Raw genomic sequence first — 18,086 nt, 5'->3', positions numbered from 1 at the left:
GCACCATCATTTTATGTACTTAATATTTCAATGTGGAATTTACACAGTAAATAAATATAAATCATGATTTTTTTATTTATTTTTTGAATCATAAGTTATATTTGCACATTAAAGTTAGACATCATTTCATTATTTGTTTAGTATTTAGCGTTGTTTTGTTTTGTTCCAATATTATTTCAACTATCCTGCTTTTGATTTTTTACTTTTCCTACGTTATTACCGCTATGGGAAATGCTAGCAAAATTATTTTGTAATTGCATAACGTCTAACAAACGATGGCCGCCATGGTTATCCTAAGATGACTTATCCTCGCAAAATATACAAAACAAACCAAAATGAAGTAAAACTTGAATATGAGGCACTTGACTAGAAACAAAAACAACAACAAAACAAAGATTACAGAGAATGTTGTTAGCATTTCCTAAAGAAATTACACTTTTGAATTTTAAATAATACAGCCGCATGTTAAAAATTATAACCGTGCTATTATACGCTTTAAATATATACGAATATATTTAAATTGGTGTCCTCGGCTATACTCTTTCAATATATTTGAATATTTAAATCAGTGTCGGTCTTTCTCTTTGCGTCATTGTCACTCTCATCTTCCAATCGGCTATACTCTTTAAATATATTCGAATATTTAAATCGGCGTCGGTCGGCTATACTCTTTAAATATATTTGAATATTTAAATCGGTATTGGTTTTCTCTCTGTGTCACTGTCACTCTCATCTTCCAACTGGGAGAAAAAGATAAATACGTAAAGCCTCTCTCCAACTCTGCATTAGTAAACCCACACATCTCTCTCTCACTTTACAACTACAATTCATTCATTCAAAGAAAAATCGAGCGGCTTTACTAAGGTTTTTTTTTGTTTTAATTGCCTTTAATAAATAGTATAGCCGTGCGGCTATAATCTCTCTTTCTCCCTCTACACATATATATATATATATATATATATATATATCACTTGAATCCAATATCATTTGATCACTCAATTGAATTATTGAAATTTTAGTACTTTCTTGAAGTACTATATTCATTGATTTTGTAAGACACAATTGGATATCGAAACGGTTTTCGATTTGTCTATTTTTTTGCAAGGATGATCTATGAATGTAGACTTAAAAAATAGAGGGTTTGGATCGTTGAAAAATATTTCGTAGAGGACCTTAAAGGGTGTCCCTCAAATAATTGTATTTGAGGGATCCCTCAATAGAAGGGGACTATATTATATTATTAACTAGTTTAGCCGCGCGGCTATACCTCTTAAATATAATGTATTTCAATAGTATCGCTGTGCGGCTATACTACAATATTTTTTTTAAAAACTTATTTTGACACGCGGCGATTTGGGGTCTTTTTTTTAATTAAAAATTAGTACAGCCGACCGGCTATACTCAGTGTTTTTAGTTTTTTTAAAAATTAGTATAGCCGAACGGCTATACCGATTTTGACACATGGCACCTGGGGGTGGTGCGGCAACTCTTTTTTTAAAAACAAGGAGTCTAGCTGAGCGGAGATACGTGGTTTTTATTTATTATAAAAATCTTATAGCCGCGCGGCTTCACTGGGTTTTATATTTTAATTGCCTTTAATCCATAGTATAGTCGTGCGGCTATACTCTCTCTCTCTCTCTCTCTCTCTCTCTCTCTCTCTCTCTCTTATGCGGGGATTCCTTTTTTCTTTTAAATTTTTTCCCCAATTTTCGTTTATCGATAAGAGTAATTTATAGCATTATCCATTACTATTAGGCATTACCCAAGTCTCTTAATTTTTCTTAATTTTTTTATTTATTAAATAGTATGGTCGTTCAACTATACCTCTTAAATATAATGTATTTAAACTATACTACGATATTTTTTGATATGTGGCACCTAATTGCTATAGGGTCCCTCTTTTTAATAAAAATAGTACAGCCACGTGGTGATACTTGATGTTTTAATTATTTTTTTAAAAATAGTATAGCTGCTCGACTCGACTTATTTTGACACGTGGCTCCTAGGCGCTGTGCAGCTATTTTTTTTTTTTTTAAATAAAGAGTATAGCCGAGTGGTAATACTCTTTTTTGTAATTTTTTTTATAACAAAAATGGTATAGCCGACCGGCTTTATTGGGTTTTTTATTATTATTTTAATAGCGTTTAATAAATAGCATACCTTTAAATATGTATAGCCGCACGGCTATACTATTTAAATACATTAGTATTTTTAATTGTTTTTTAAAAATAGTACAGCCGGGTGGCTACACCTTTGAAATATAATGTATTAACATAGTATAGCCGCGCGGCTAGACTATGATTTTTTAAAAAAGATAGTATAGCCGATCGGCTATACGTATTTTGACACGTGGCATCTAATCGCTAGGGGGTCTATTTTTTTGAAAAAATCGTACAGCCGTTCGGCTATAATCTGTGTTTTAATTGTTTTTAAAAAATAATATAGCCGCCCGGATATACCGCTTGAATATAATGTATTTAAATCGTACAGCCGTGCGGCTGTACGTATTTTGACACGTAGGCGCTATTCTATTTTTTTTAAGTAAAGCGTATAGCCGTTCGGCGATACTGGATTTTTAAATAGTATAGCCGCGCGGCTAGACCTCCGCGAAGCACACATCGACTTGCTCGGTGTTGATATGCGTTGGCCTATTGGGGCTTGCACTGATTGCTGATTTCCTCTGGGCTTCCTCACCTCGTTTTGCTAATTCCTATATCTCCATTGCCTCCAATTGGCTCCTCCCCTTGATATTTCAAAACCCAGTCTGATCCTCACACCCAAGAAGACTGACGACGAACCCGTAAAAGGTTTGTTTGGCTCTTTGTTATCATCTTGTTGAAGTCTTGCGTTTTTATGTGAATTCTCATCTGGGTATTGGTTGGCTTGTGTCAAAACGGGGAAGAAAATTATACTTTTTATTGTTTGGTTGTTTTGTTGAAGCTCATTCGTGCTGGTTCAGGATTTTTCATGTGAATTTGATCTCAGTATTGTCTGATTTGTGAGGAAATGTGCCTTTTTAGTTTGTTTGGTTGCTATATTGAAGCTGGTTTTTGCTGCTGAGTTTGTATGAATATTTTAGTCACGGTCTTGTTTAGTGTGTTAAAGTGTTCCGCAAAGGAATTGGTGCTTTTATTTCTTGATGTGAGAGTTGGTTGATCATTGAAGCTCATTGTTGGTAGTTGTACATTGTGATTAGTGTTTCTGTGGATTTCGACGAGCTAATTCACCCCCATTGTTGTGGGTTTTTCTTCTTCATGTGAATTCTTACCGGCGGTTTGTGAAACATTGTGGAAAATGAAAAAAAAAAAAAGTTTGCTAGGTTTCTTTGTTGAAGTTCATTGTTGCTTATTTGATTAGTTTTTGCAAATTTCAAATTTGATTTTGTTGTGGGTGCTGAGAAGATGCCATAGAAGAAAACGGATATAAGATTTTGGATATTAGTATATTCGGCATATTGAAAATTATGAAATTGCATGAACTCCTATTCTTTATTTTGAGCTTTTAGGATGATTTTCTGGTTCCACTTGAAAAGCAAAGTGAAGATTTCATGAATTTGGGTTTCTGTTATTGGGCATATGAGTAAATTCTGTAGCTATTAGAAAAACAATGGTCCTGTTATTGGAGCTTAATTCCATCCATCAATGGGTTAAGCAGAAGTGAATTTCCACTTTTATGAAACCAATGCGTTGTCCTTTTACTTATCTTCTAGAACCTTTTCCTGTTATGTTAAATTAATGGCAAATAAAGTTCTAACTGATCCTTGTTTCAGCTCTGAATTTGACCACTATTCTGTTACCTTTAGGTAAATAATAAAAACGATACTGCTCCTGGTTGAGTTTTATTAGCAACTTTGGCTGATTTGCCTGGACCAGAATTAAAATGGGAAAAGATGGCTGATGCACCTGTAGCTCGCTTGGATGGGGCGGCTATACAGATAAAGAATCTTCTATTCGTGTTTGCTGGATACAGTACCATTGATTATGTGAGAACCTTGTATTGCTCCTTAACTAAATTGTTTTTTATATTGTTCATGCTAGCTGTCTCTACTGAATTTTTCAGGCTATGTCCTTTTTTATTTATTAAAATGGTCTGTTGCTTATTTTTTAACATCCAAATTTTCATGATTTAGCACATTACTTTTAAACTTAACCCCTTTGAAATGACTACTGTATAGATTAGTCTTACATTTTCTTGAGATCTTGTTTTAGCTGATGCTATGGGAATTCTATCTTCTTTTGTATTTGGGAAATGAACTGATTTAATGTAGTCCCTTAACGAAATAAATTGTTGATGCTTCTGTGCAAATAACTTTTAAGATAAATAAAGAATAGCTCTGCGCATTATTTTGTGGGTTATGGAACTTTTGGAAGTGAAGATTGACTAGTTTGACGCACATGTACTCAATATGAATATTCACACTGTATTATGTTATTAGCTACATTTGCTGAAGAAATTATAAAATAAAATAAAAAGAAACAATGAAATCGTGTAGAAACTAGAAATGGTTCTAGATTTGTTTAGCACTATTGTTGGGGGAAGAATTTGTTGAAGAGGTGGTTGTATCACAAACTGCTACATGAGAGAGAAGGGTTTCTATTCTATGGAGCATGCAGAGAATTGGATAAGAATATCAAGATTTAAAAGAAGATGTTTGTGTTGCAAGTAGATTAGGAATTGCTAGGAGTAGCAAGGCAAATCGAAGATTGTAGTACAAACTGCTCAGGATAATCCTTATTCTTTAAATTTTTGGAATCCGGTAGTTAAAAAGTGAGATTAGATGGGTTGAAGAGGGTGTGTTTTTATGGGTTCTTACTTTGGCTTAATTGTATCGAGTAGAACTGTGGTGTCTTTATGGGAATCTATTCAAAGAGTTTTAGGATATTGCCTTTAGTTTAATTTATCTTTATTTTGTGGGTATTATGAAATAGTTGTAAATTTATTCTGTAATTTTCTGCATCGTCTTTTTTTATTATAGAGAGACACATGATCACATATTTTTTACTCTATTTTTTCGAATTAGATTATAATGTTTACTACCGAAAAAAGAAGAAGAGGAAAATCACAAACTGCTTCATGACTGGTGACATCAATGAATTGGGCCTCAACTCAACTGCTGGGGATAGATCAGATCCTACCGCTTATGCGGAACTATGATAAACATGTTTTATTATATTCACTTGTTCACCAAAACCGAAAAGATTCACCCTCCCTTCTTATGTTAATGGGCTGTCCCTTCTGTTTATTGTTTACTTTAGGTACATTCACATGTTGATATCTACAATTTCAGTGATAATACATGGGGAGGAAGATTTGATATGCCAAAAGAAATGGCACATTCAAATCTAGGAATGGTAACCGACGGAAGGTACATTACATTGTCACAGGACAGTATGGGCCACAGTGCAGAGGGCCCACTGCCCATACATTCGTGCTTGATACTGAGACAAAGTAGTGGCGGGACATGCCCCCTTTACCAGTTCCTAGGTTTGTTTTTGCCTTAATAAGATTGCATAGAATGAAGTGTATGTTTCTGTTGTTAAATGCTGTATGATACTGAAATCGATCACTGTGTATTCCTGTATTGTGCTGCGTGCATACACATGTTTGTGAATGAGAATGTCATTTATACCATGTATTTCTGTCATTTTGCTCGTATTTAATACCACCTGATTTCATTGTAGGATATCTGTTTATATATGTATATATTATAGATGTATTTGTGTATTTTTGTGTGCTCATGTATATATAGACTTCATGTAATGGAGAGGTAGATCATTGGAGTCTTGCTGTTAAGGATGGAAAAGCATTAGGAAAGGGATGGAGGACTGAAATTCCTATTCCCAGGGGTGGACCTCATAGGTCTGTCCACTGTCTTATTCTTGCGTTGTTTATGTAACTAAGCATTTCATCATGGGAGATTTGGTGGAATTTCCGCATATGAAATTGAGCACAATTTTGCATTCATTGGCCTTGAAAGTGATCACGTAAAATTAATGACAATTTAGAGTCTTTCTAAATAATGTATCTCTATTCATCGAGAATTGCCCATTATATGGACAGAATACAAGTTAATTAGGAAAGAACACAGGCTGATATTCAGCCCCTGAAAACAGCTCACCTACCACATATACATGTATCTAATTATAGCTAACCTACCACATATACATGTATCTAATACATATATCTAATTATAGCGAACCTACCACATATACATGTATCTAATTAATGAAAGAATCTGCTGGCATTTAAATCTGATTTCCTTTGACATCCCCCCTCAAATTGATGCTGGGAAATCGACAAGCATCAATTTGCTAACGATGAAATGATGGCGCTGACGTGGCATGGATTTGGTGAAGATATCGGCAATCTGCAGAGTAGTGGAGACATGTGGAAGGGTGATAACCTGATGATCATAGGCTTCTCGGATGGAGTGACAGTCAACCTCGATGTGCTTGGTGCGTTCGTGATAGACGGGGTTGGCTGCAATTTGGATGGCACTTGTGTTGTCAGCATGCAGTGGAGTAGGATGAAGTGGATTGAACCCAAGCTCTGTGAGGAGACCACACAGCCAAATGATCTCGGAGCACACAGCAGACATGGCGCGATACTCTGCCTCAGTAGATGATTTGGAGACGTGGTCTTGCTTCTTGCATTTCCAAGAGATAAGGGCATCACCAAGAAACATACACCAGCCAGTAGTAGGTCTCCTGGTGTCTGGGCAACCGGCCCAATCAGCGTCACTATAGGCCTGAAGCTGAAGAGAAGAACCTGTAGGGAAGAACAAGCCACGACTAGGTGTGCCAAGAATATAGCGAATGATGCGGCGAACGGCAGAGAGATGGTGATGCCTCAGGGCTTGCATGAACTTGCTGACAGTGTGAACAGCATAAGAGATGTCTGGTCGGGTGATGGTTAGATAGATAAGACTACCAACCAGCTTCCGATAGGTAGTAGGATCCTCAAGAAGCTCCCCGTCGTCACGTCGATATTTCACATTAAGTTCCATGGGAGTGTCAACGGAAGTAGTGTTGGTGAGGCCGGCTAACTGAACCAGATCTTGACTGTACTTGTGCTGATGCAAGAAGAGACCATGAGGGTGATGATGGACCTCTAAACCCAAGAAATAAGTGAGCTGACCAAGATCTTTCATGTGGAAAGTAGAATGCAACAAAGTCTGAATTGCAGAGATTGCCTCCAAGTCAGAGCCAGTGATGACAATATCATCCACATAAACAAGAAGAACAACGATACCCATGGATGTCCGTTGTAGAAAAAGAGAGGAGTCATACTGACTCTGAGTGAAAGAAAGACCAAGCAAAGTGGAGCGAAACTTTTCAAACCATACTCGCGGGGCCTGCTTCAAACCATACAAAGAACGTTTCAGTTTGCAAACATCATTAGGTGAGGAAGTAGGCATACCAGAGGGAAGTTTCAAGTAAACTTCTTCCTTGAGATCACCGTGAAGGAATGCGTTCTTGAAATCCATTTGATGTAAGGGCCAGGATTGGGATGCAGCAAGGGCGGACAGTGGTCATTTTGGCAACTGGTGTGAAGGTCTCATCATAGTCGAGACCATATTCTTGTTTGTTGCCAAGTGCCACTAACCGAGCCTTATAACGGTCTATGGACCCATCAGAACGAAGCTTGACAGAAAACACGAACTTACTGCCAAGGGGTTTCACGGAGGAGGGACATGGAACAACGTCCCAAGTTTGGTTTTCCTCAAGTGCGAGAAGCTCAATTTCAATCGCTGTCCGCCAACACTCATGCTTCATGGCCTGTGTATAAGACGAAGGAAGAGAAATAGAAGACAAGGTGGCAGTGAAGAGGGAAAGAGGAGAGGAACCAAACCTATCTGGTGGTCTACGAACCCGAGTACTCTGTCTGAGGGGGGGAGGTGCAGTTGCTGGAACAGGAGCAGCAGTCGGGGAAGGAGCCGGAGGGGGCTGGGGAGGTGCTGGAGGTTGATGGGAAGTGGCGGAGGAGCGTCGTTGATACACTAAGAGAGGCTGAGAAGGGACTGGAGCTGGAGAAGAGATATTTAAAACAGGAGCTGCAGAAGAGTTAGTAAACATAGGCAAAACAGAAAATGAAGGAGAAACGGGGTCCTGATGCGTGGGAAAAAAATACTGATTTTCTAGAAAGATGACATTTCTAGAAACTCGAATGCGGCGCAAATTTGGATCGTAGCAAAGAAAACCTTTCTGGTGGATTGAATATCCTAGGAAAGCACACTGGATCGATTGAGCCGTGAGTTTTGTGCGTTCATGTGCAGGAAGATGAACATAACAGACACAACCAAATGTACGAAGGTTGGAATAAGATGGAGGGCGACCAAATAACTTGGTGAAAGGAGAGTTGTGGTGCAATGTGGGAGAAGGCAACCTGTTGATGAGATGGACAGCAGTGGAGAGAGCTTCACACCAAAAACGAGAGGGCGTAGATGACTCTAACAGGAGAGTGCGAACAACATCAAGAAGGTGACGGTTCTTCCTTTCAGCCACCCCATTTTGTTGAGGTGTTGAAGGGCAAGACCGCTGAGAGATGATGCCATGAGTCTGTAAGAAGTCCTGAAACAAATGAGACATATACTCACCCCCATTGTCAGAACGAAGGATTTTGATATGGGCCGAAAATTGGGTCTGAATATATGCATGAAAAATCTTTAAAACAGAAAAGACTTCATCTTTAGAATGTAGAAAATATATCCATGTGAAACGGCTATAGTCGTCAATAAAAGTGACGAAGTATTTGTAATTAGCATGAGAAGTGACGGGTGCCATACCCCACACATCACTATGTATCAAATCAAAAGGTTGGACTACATGGGGTGTGTGAATAGGAAATGGCAGAGTCTTACTTTTGCCAAGTCTGCAAGAATTGCAATCAAATTGAACAGCACTAAGAGATGGTGATTCTTTATTCCCAAGAAAACCAGATTTCAGTAAATCATGAAGTACAGTAGAGTTTGGATGTCCGAGACGTTTATGCCACGCTTGGTAATCAACATGAGCAGAATTACAAGAGACAAAGGGTGAAAAAGAAGACAAAGGAAATTGAAGAGGAAAAAGACGTCCCACTTTAGGCCCCCTCGCGATCATCCTCCCTAACTGTTGATCCTGCACAACACAACCAGATTTAGAGAATTCCACTTTGCAATCATTATCAACCAACTGACCGACAGACACAAGATTGGTGGTAAGACCAGGAGATACAAAGACATCAGTGAGAGAGGAAGAAACATCACCAGTGGCCGTGATAGGTAAATGATTGCCATCAGCAGTATGAATTTTGAGATTTCCGAAATATTTGTTTACATTGGTAAGAGAATCAGCATTGTTTGTCATATGATGGGAAGCCCCGGAATCAAAGTACCAAGGAGATGATGTAGAGAAGGGTTTACCTGAGAGTCCTAAAGCTGAAAATGCAGAAATGATCATTTGTTGAATCATGTCAGGGGTCACAGGTTGAACAGGAGCACTTTGTGTCAGCGGTGCTGCAGTCACAGAACTACCAGCACTAGAAGAGCCAACGGAGACAGTATATGCGGTCTCTGATTTCTTGGGGGGTCGAGTAGGACATTCCTTGATGATATGGCCATCCTTTTTGCAGTAGTGGCAGAATTTTCGGGGACAATTTGCAGCATAATGACCAAATCCCTTGCAACAAAAACACTGAACAATGCTCATATCCCTGCCTCGTGGCTTACCTTGTGCTGCATAGGCCACAGGAACAGATGCAGACCGCCGTTGTTCCATGGTGGTTTGAGTGAGAAGGCGCTGTTCCTCGCGAACGAGATCATTGAGGCATGTATCCAAGGAGGGGACAGATTCTCGGTTCATAAGATTGGATCTGGTGCCTTCAAATTCAGGTCTCAGTTTCATTAGAAATTGATCCCTCTAGGTAGTTTCATGGACAGATTGAACAGAACTAAGACCTTCGGATGGTAAGTCAGCATAAACTATATCAGTGTATTAACCCCAAAGATTAGTCAATCTAGAGTAAAAATCAGAGATAGAAAGGCTATCCTGTTGGAGAGCGGCCAATTAATGTTCAAGCTGGAACCGACGAGCAGTGTTTCGTTGACTATAGATCTTCTTCAGGTAAGTCCACATCTGAGCTGCAGTCTAAGATGATCGAAGGTTCAAGATGATATTAGGTTCGACAGATCCTAAAATCCATGTCATAACTTGAGCGTCCTTGACTTCCCACTTGGCGTGCTGGTCTTTGTCTTTGTTTTTGTCAGGAGCTGGGTCATCAACATGTCCCCACGCCTCCTTACCTTTGACGAAAATCCCGAAGTGAAACACCCAAGCAGAGTAGTTCTTGCCATTGAAACGAATCAAAGAAACCTCAGACTTATCCGAAGACATGATGTCAAGAGAACTTGATCAAGAATAACCGAGACTAAGAGACTTGAGAGCAAGAGATAACTGAGACTAAGAGACTTGGGAGCGAGAGATAATTCAGAGCTATAGCTCTGATACCATGACAATTTAGAGTCTTTCTAAATAATGTATCTCTATTCATCGAGAATTGCCCATTATATGGACAGAATACAAGTTAATTAGGAAAGAACACAGGCTGATATTCAGCCCCTGAAAACAGCTCACCTACCACATATACATGTATCTAATTATAGCTAACCTACCACATATACATGTATCTAATACATATATCTAATTATAGCGAACCTACCACATATACATGTATCTAATTAATGAAAGAATCTGCTGGCATTTAAATCTGATTTCCTTTGACAATTAAATCATAAATTTTGAAGTTTTTTTACCAATAACCGTTGTTGAAAGTTGTAGGCAATCTGTTGGTATGAGTGGTCTCTTCTTGATTATTTTCTAGGTCTATCTTTCCGTTTGTGATCTATCAATTCCAGATTCTTTCTTATATGTAGCAATGAGAATAATCCTCTTTGGTGTCTTAGGGCAATAACATAAAGACAATGATATACACTCCCTGCTTAGAATGTTTATGGAGCTAAACTTGGGGTTCTGGTGTAAGCTTATTGATGTTCAAATTTTGCTGATAGAATTACTTGATCTCCATCACACCTGAAGGGAATAAATGGAGTAACTTCTCTAGAATTTTGTTATCAAAGTCAGGACCACATCAGGTCCCGTATTAACTGGAGGCATGCCTGGTCCAGCTTCCTTAAAGAAGTCAAATTCTGGACCGCTAAATAAGCATGGGAAACCTCTTAAGAAGTCGTCTGGTCCTCAATCTGGTGGGGTAACACCAACTGGCCGCCAAAACTCTGGACCTCTTCCTCCTGTTCTCCCTGCAACAGGTCTCATTACATCTGGACCCATTTCTTCTGGCCCACTAAATGCTTCTGGGGCCCCTCTTAAGGTATCTGGTCCTTTGGAGTCAATGGGATCAATAAAAGTACAAGGTTCCTCCATTGTTCACAATCAGGCCATTACTACTCTTAGCCAAGGTGACGAGTTTTCGTTTAGGAAGAGCTTCCCAAAGCTAATATTATGGTCTTTCTACTTTTTGTGATGGGGTTCACAGCTGGTGGTTTTATTCTAGGTGCAGTCCACAATGCATATCTCCTCATTGTGGTTGTGATCCTTTTTGGTGCAGTTGCTACACTATTCACATGGAATACTTATTGGGGAAGACGAGCTATTATAGGTTACATCGCTAGTTATTCAGATTCTGAGCTGAGGACTGCAAAGAATGGGTAATTTGTGAAGGTCTCAGGGGTACCATCAACAGATTATCCAGTCTCTGTTGATGGTATGGCTTATAATTGTTATTGAGATCTATGAAGGACGGTGGGATGAAGATACATGGAGGAATTTAATTGCTGGAAATACTATATCTCTATAACATTTATTTTCTAGGTTCTACAAACGGGTTAAAGGACTTAGTGTTTTTCCTTTTTGTTGAGCTTAGCTATTCTTCTGCAAATGTTAATCAATAGTTTTCACAAGTTATTTCTGGTTCTGTTTTTGAAGGTGGTCACTTGTGGCAATCTGCCCCTTGAGTTGTCCTTTCAGAAGGTTCCTAGATGTGTGTATACATCTACAAGTTTGTACGAGTATCGAGGATGGGATTCAAAAGCTGCCAACCCTACACATCATCGCTTCACTTGGGGGCTCAGGTCCATAGAAGTGAGTAACTGAGTCAGCTTAATGTTTGATGGATAACTTATAGTATTTCTCTTTCTGCTTTTCTTTCCCTTTTTTATTTGGGCTGGGGTTGAGGTTTTCATAATTAACGAACTGAATTTTACTTCTCATTAACTTTCAAAATATTTAGATTTTGCCGTTGGCTAATTTTAATTCTAGTGCCTGGACAGTTTTTAATGTGTTTGTAGAGCTGATGTACAGTGCAATTGCCAATCCACTAAGTGTTGCTATTTGAATTTTGTTAATATATTTGTTTCTGGTTTATTTGCCTTCCTGCTTTGAATGTTCTGTTGCTGCAAGCAGCCATTGCATGGTGATGCCAAGGGACGACTTTTATGGCTACCAGGCTTGAAAATTCTTGGGCTTTAGATTTCACACTTTTGACCATAATTTTCTATTTATGTCATTTGACAGAGGCGTGTGGTAGATTTCTACATCTCTGATTTCCAATCTGGGTTAAGAGCATTGGTTAAGACTGGCTCTGGAGCAAGGGTGACTCCATATGTTGATGATTCGATTGTCATTGATGTGAACCCTGAAAATGAAGAGCTGTCTCCAGAGTTTATTGGGAGAGAGGAACCTTTCAAGTGATGATCGCATGATGCGGTTGAAAGAAAGGTAATAGCTCTTTCTTACAATTAATTTACGTTGATGCTTTTTTCTTATAATTATAAATGATAAATGCTTCTGAGTTTTTCCCTCTTAATCTATCGTTTTTATAGTTGTGTTAAACATAAATGCCCCTTATAAGGAGTTTATAGTGTGCTTTCAAATATCTAGTCTTCATGTTTTTAGGAAGTGTATATCGGGTAGTAGCAGTTCGTAGTTTCTACTGATTTTAGCTTTTTCTCTGTGCAGGCATTAGCACGAAGTTGGGTGGTTTGTTTGGGTTGAAAAGTGCTCCAGCTCTCTAGCTACTCTTTCCCATGCAACCTAAAATTTTACCCATAAGATTGTTGAGTCATCCAATGAATCCAGTACTAAACTAGCAATGGTGCCAGCGCGATGCTACGGGTTTTAAAACTTTGTGAAATGTGTACAAAGTCGTGAAAATATGTTAGGAAGATGGTACTATTTATATAGACATGGAGATCCAAATAGTGGCATCATGCTTTGTTTAGCAAGTTTAAGTTACAAAAAATAGACTAATAACATGTTTTATATGTTGCTTGTCATGTTAAAATATTGACCATATATTAATAAACCAAGCAGCAATCAAAACATCAAAATATTAGCAGTTTTGAGTTGCTCATTGTTCAAAAGATTTTGGACAAGTCTTTATGTAAATGCTGTTGGATTGTTGAAGGGGATTTTTTTGCCTTGACGTCGGTTGGAAGGGGATCTTTCTCTTGTTGGCTCTGTTGCAGAGGTGGCTTCTGTTCTTTGGTGTAAAAGATTATGAATTTGTAGACGGAAAGAGGCCTTGGAATAACGCCGGGAAAAGAGAAGCTTCAATCTCCCAAAAGTATATTTAAAATAGTTTTGATTATTTAAAAATGAGTAAAATCCTAGAAAATTATTTTATTTCAATGTGGAATTTACACATTAAATAACTGTAAATCATGAGTTATATTTACACTTTAAATTTAGACATCATTTCATTATTTTTTGTGTTTAATTAGCGTTGTTTTGTTTTGTTCCAATATTATTTCAACTATCCTGCTTGTGAATCATTTTGATGATATATGTACAGGAGGACTTGGTCTTCAAACGTAGGTAGCGGTAGGGGGTTCATAATTCGTTCCCAAAAAAGATTTTATTGACAAATATAAAAAGCTAATATCGTTGACAAAATATAACAATCCGAGTAATTTCCATTATCTTCCTCAAAGTATTCATTGAGGTGTAATTTATTCTTACAACAATAACCACACTGTATAATTGAGGTTACATATGAATGAATCAAATACAACAAGACATCGGCAAAAAAATAAAAAACAAACAAAAATGGAAGACATTCGCTGTTCAAATTAGGTTGTACATTTCATCTTGATTCTTGGGGCTCAAGAAATTTTTAGTTGACAGCAGTGCAAATCCTTCTGATCTCTCCAGCTGAACCGGTGAGAGGAGAAACGTCTCCCATCTTAATCATGGCGATTCCAAAATCAGACCTAAAAGTTGCGGGTTTCGAACTATACTCAGAGACAATGCTGTCTGTGGATCCTCCACTAAAGAGAACTTGATCTGATTCAAGAAGACCCTTCTTCTGGATTAAATTCTTGAAGTAATTGTAGTCGAATGAATTTGGTGTCACCAAATCAAGTGGTGCCAAATTGGTGTTACCGTTGGGTGCAGCAGCTGGACAGCGGCGTCTGCGAGTAGTTGCAAAGTTAGAATCAATGTCACTTCCATTGTTGTAAATCCTGTCACGAAATGTGAAGCACTGAGCCTGCCCTATTGTATGTGCACCTGCATTCATACGTATATAAGTTCATTAGCATAAAGTTTTAATTAATATAGCATTTTCTAAGCAAGGCAGGCATATATGATTCATTTAAATAGTTACCTGACAACGCAACCAGATCTCTGGGACTGAGGCCTCTGTCACCAAATCTGGAAATAAGGCGGTCAAGGGAGTCTGTGAAAAGTGGAAGGTCACTTTCAGCTTGGGCTTGGCTTGCTCTGGTCGCATCTCTTCTTCCAAGCTTCACAGTCCAAGATGGACCACTCACCTATATCATATGTATATATATATATATATTTAGTTAATTGCAATTATTACCATAGTAGTAGTACAAGATTAAAGCCACGAGATTGACATTACCATAATTCCAATTAATAAAGATAATAAAAGAATCAAATTGAAATATTATTTATTTATCTACTCACAGCAACTGATGCATCCCGAGCTGCCACAGCAAGGATATCTGCGCAAGATACAACACCAGGGCAAATCTTCTCCACTTGAGCTTTTGCATCATCTATGACTTCGAAGCCTCTAGCAGAACCCCTGTTTTGAAATGCGTTCTTTTCGCTTACGATAGAAGCAGAATCATTAAGTAAGAGTGAGGCGTCACAACCCTGCAATCGATCATCAAAAACAAAAACCAAGAGTCAAAGACTGCTTATGATCAATCAGTGGCTGGCTTAATTAATGAAGGGGTAATTAGTACGTACCTGAACAAAGCAATCATGGAAATGGAGGCGCATTAGGGACGCCGCCATCCGGCGTTCTTGCGAAACTGCTCTGCTTATGGATGATTTGATAGTAGCAAGAGCGTTTGGGCAGGTTCGGTCATAGAATGTTGAAGACAGTTGCGCTTGGCTTGCTGTGCTCATGATGAAGAAAAGCAACAACATCGCGAATGCAACATTTGCATGGGACGTGAAAGAGAAAGACTTGGTCATGATTAAAACTCAAATCAAAACTCTCTCTCTCTCTCAACTTCGCAAGGTAATTAAGGGTAGGTTGAGTGGAAATGGAAACTGAAGAAATAATGAGAATGAATATTGAAGATGTTGATGAAGTAAGCTTGTAGCTCTCATCTATATATAGTGAGTCGCCAGCCAGCCAAGCTGGTTTGTCCAGGTCGCTGTTCAATTAATGTGCAAGCCCCTCAAGTAATTGCATGACTCATTCTGATTTGGTTGCCGTAAAAAGTCTTCGTTTTTAAACTATAAAAAAAAGTAATGTACTTTGAAATTTCTCAATTGGTAAAATATACGTATAGCTGGTCAAGCATGAAAAGTAGTCGTTTATTTACAACTTGTTATCATCTTTTATTTGTTTGTGCGATGCATGCAATTGGGCATTATATTTATATGTAAAAAGTAGCTGCATTTCGTATTTTTCGCGATTCGCTCATTCTCTTTCATAGCAGCCCACGTTTCGTTGTTCTAATCAAAAAAAATTCCAACATGGAAAACTTAATTAAGAAAAGACAATTTTAATTAAGGGCAAGATACATATGAGTAATCTTCTGTTTAACAGTGGAAAGAAGAGTGGCTAACGCGTCTTATTACCCTAAACTGTATGTAATTAAAGGGAAAAAAATGAACAAACATTTTTTGCTTAGTGTTTGGAAGAGTTGTAAACGTGTCCATAACTTTTGTAATTAATTTATAATCATCACTTTCACTGGGAACCAAACAAGTCTAGCTAACTGTGAGCCTTCAATTAAAAACTTATCATAATTTCTTCACTTTAATGATAAATTATAAGGACTTAGTTTATCTGCATGCCCTCCTTCTGAACTGATGGGCTTCTGGATGTATTCTTAACCATGACTGGGTGTATGTGAGATGTGACCCACCCACCACAGCCTGCTTGTCAACGTTATATATATAAATATATATATATATATATATGTCGCTTTTATGACTTTTGATATATTCGTCGTGCATGCTTCTTGTTTTTAACGCACCAAAACAAAACAAGAGAACCTAACTGGCTGCATATGTTATTAATTCTCTTTCCTAATGTAAAACAAAAAACTAACAGCTGACATGCGATTTGTAAGTCACAAACACGCACAATGAAGATCATTGAACTTTTTTTTTTTTGGGTTGGTTTGAATCAGAAGAAAGTCAATTTATTAAAAAGAAAAGTTCAATCACACGCAACAACGAAAGAAAGCCATGGGAGTGGCGGCTCCTCCTTCTCTTCTAGCTAGCTAACTTACACCATAATTCACATATTAAAGTGCATTAAGATTAAAAGCAAAAGCAATTGAATTTTTGCAAAGCAGAAAAACTAGGAGGAAGAAGTGATCCATTTCATTCTTTCTCAGGTTGCTTCCCCTCCTTGCTCCCGTTTACACCATCCACAGGAGGCAGCGTCTGCACAAAATGCACAGGATTTATAAGCGCCTAATATTATTTTGATTCAATGACAAACACAATAATAGAGCAGGTAAGCCTAACATTTTATCGAACACCTCGCCTGCAATACGTCAGGGTCAAATACAGAACCTAAACAGCATATATTCTTTTTTTCGTAATTGATCAACAAGAAGGTATTACACTCCGTGAGTGTGTGTGTGTGTGTGTGCGCGCGCGCGAGAAAGAAAGAGAGAGAAAGAAAGCGCGCGTACGAGATCTGGCTTGTAGAGATTGTGGACAACGGAGGCCCCAGCGAGAAGCGAAACGACAACAACGACGGACGACCAAGCCAACGAAGGAGTGCCGGTGGGCCGCCTCCCTCCCCCGAATTTCTGATTCATCCCCAAAAGTATACAACACCAACGGCGCCGACTGCAGGGGAGAAGAGAATCCGCTTGAATTCCCGCTCGCGGTTTTTGATTTCCCCTTCTGTAGTCTGGCGGGCTGTATTCTTAATGGGCTTCAAGGGAATTTCATTTTCCGTGGAGTCACCAGGCCTCGAAAATTTAGCTACGTTCGTTTTGTTGTTATTGGGCTTAGCCCATGTAACCCGAAAAAGAACAGAAATTTTTTTTCATTTTTTATCCTTTTTGACTCACAATCCTCATACATAGATTAAGTTAGTTAGTCAGGACAATGAATCCGTTCTTTTGCACTTAAATTCAAGTTCCAATTCTCGTAGATTAAATTAATTTAAAATACTTTAGATTATTGTTTATGTTTATTTTAAAAAAAAAAGTGAGGTGAACACGCAACACAAGGAACAAGTAGCAAAAGCAATTAATCCAGCATACACAGCTGGGTCAATTAATCGATCCCATTACACAAGCACGCTCACAGCTCTCTCCCACACAGATAGATCCATTATAATCAATTAACATGCTTTGGAGCAGAAGCATCTACGGCGGAAGCCACGGCATTGGCCTCCATTGAAGCCCTCTGTTGTGCAACTCGTGGCACAGTTGCTCGACAAGAAGCAAATTCCCTTGAATTTTTGGCTCTGACTCTCGCAGGTCCTCTTCTTTGGCTCAACCTTCTTAGCGCTCCTTCCCTCGACAGCCATTGGTTCTATCTCTGTCAAAGTAACATCCACGCATGCATGCATGCATC

The 18,086-nt window shown here is 38.4% G+C and overlaps 2 protein-coding genes, 1 long non-coding RNA gene and 1 pseudogene across 3 annotated transcripts; 1 reads left to right on the top strand and 3 right to left on the bottom strand.

Moving 5' to 3' along the window:
* LOC18792948 lies at window positions 2,638-13,020 on the top strand (annotated as a pseudogene).
* LOC109947221 (uncharacterized mitochondrial protein AtMg00810-like) lies at window positions 6,275-7,255 on the bottom strand. Its single transcript, XM_020557132.1, has one exon. It carries the CDS (start codon window positions 7,253-7,255, stop codon window positions 6,275-6,277), a length of 981 nt encoding a protein of 326 aa, XP_020412721.1.
* Window positions 13,873-15,613, bottom strand: LOC18792573 (lignin-forming anionic peroxidase). The gene is made up of 4 exons (XM_007226539.2): window positions 15,273-15,613; window positions 14,985-15,176; window positions 14,662-14,827; window positions 13,873-14,564 (listed from the first exon to the last, which is right to left on the bottom strand). The coding sequence occupies exons 1-4, from the start codon at window positions 15,501-15,503 to the stop codon at window positions 14,170-14,172; spliced, it is 984 nt and encodes a 327-aa protein (XP_007226601.2). The 5' UTR covers window positions 15,504-15,613; the 3' UTR covers window positions 13,873-14,169.
* Window positions 16,666-17,439, bottom strand: LOC109946475. Its single transcript, XR_002269621.1, has 2 exons — window positions 17,189-17,439; window positions 16,666-16,934 (listed from the first exon to the last, which is right to left on the bottom strand). It is a non-coding gene; the product is annotated as an uncharacterized LOC109946475 (long non-coding RNA).

The sequence above is a fragment of the Prunus persica genome, chromosome G1 (genome assembly GCF_000346465.2).
Source record: "Prunus persica cultivar Lovell chromosome G1, Prunus_persica_NCBIv2, whole genome shotgun sequence".
Lineage (NCBI taxonomy): Eukaryota > Viridiplantae > Streptophyta > Magnoliopsida > Rosales > Rosaceae > Prunus > Prunus persica.
Note: the sequence above shows the minus strand (reverse complement) of the source record. Positions and strands in the feature narration are given on the sequence as shown.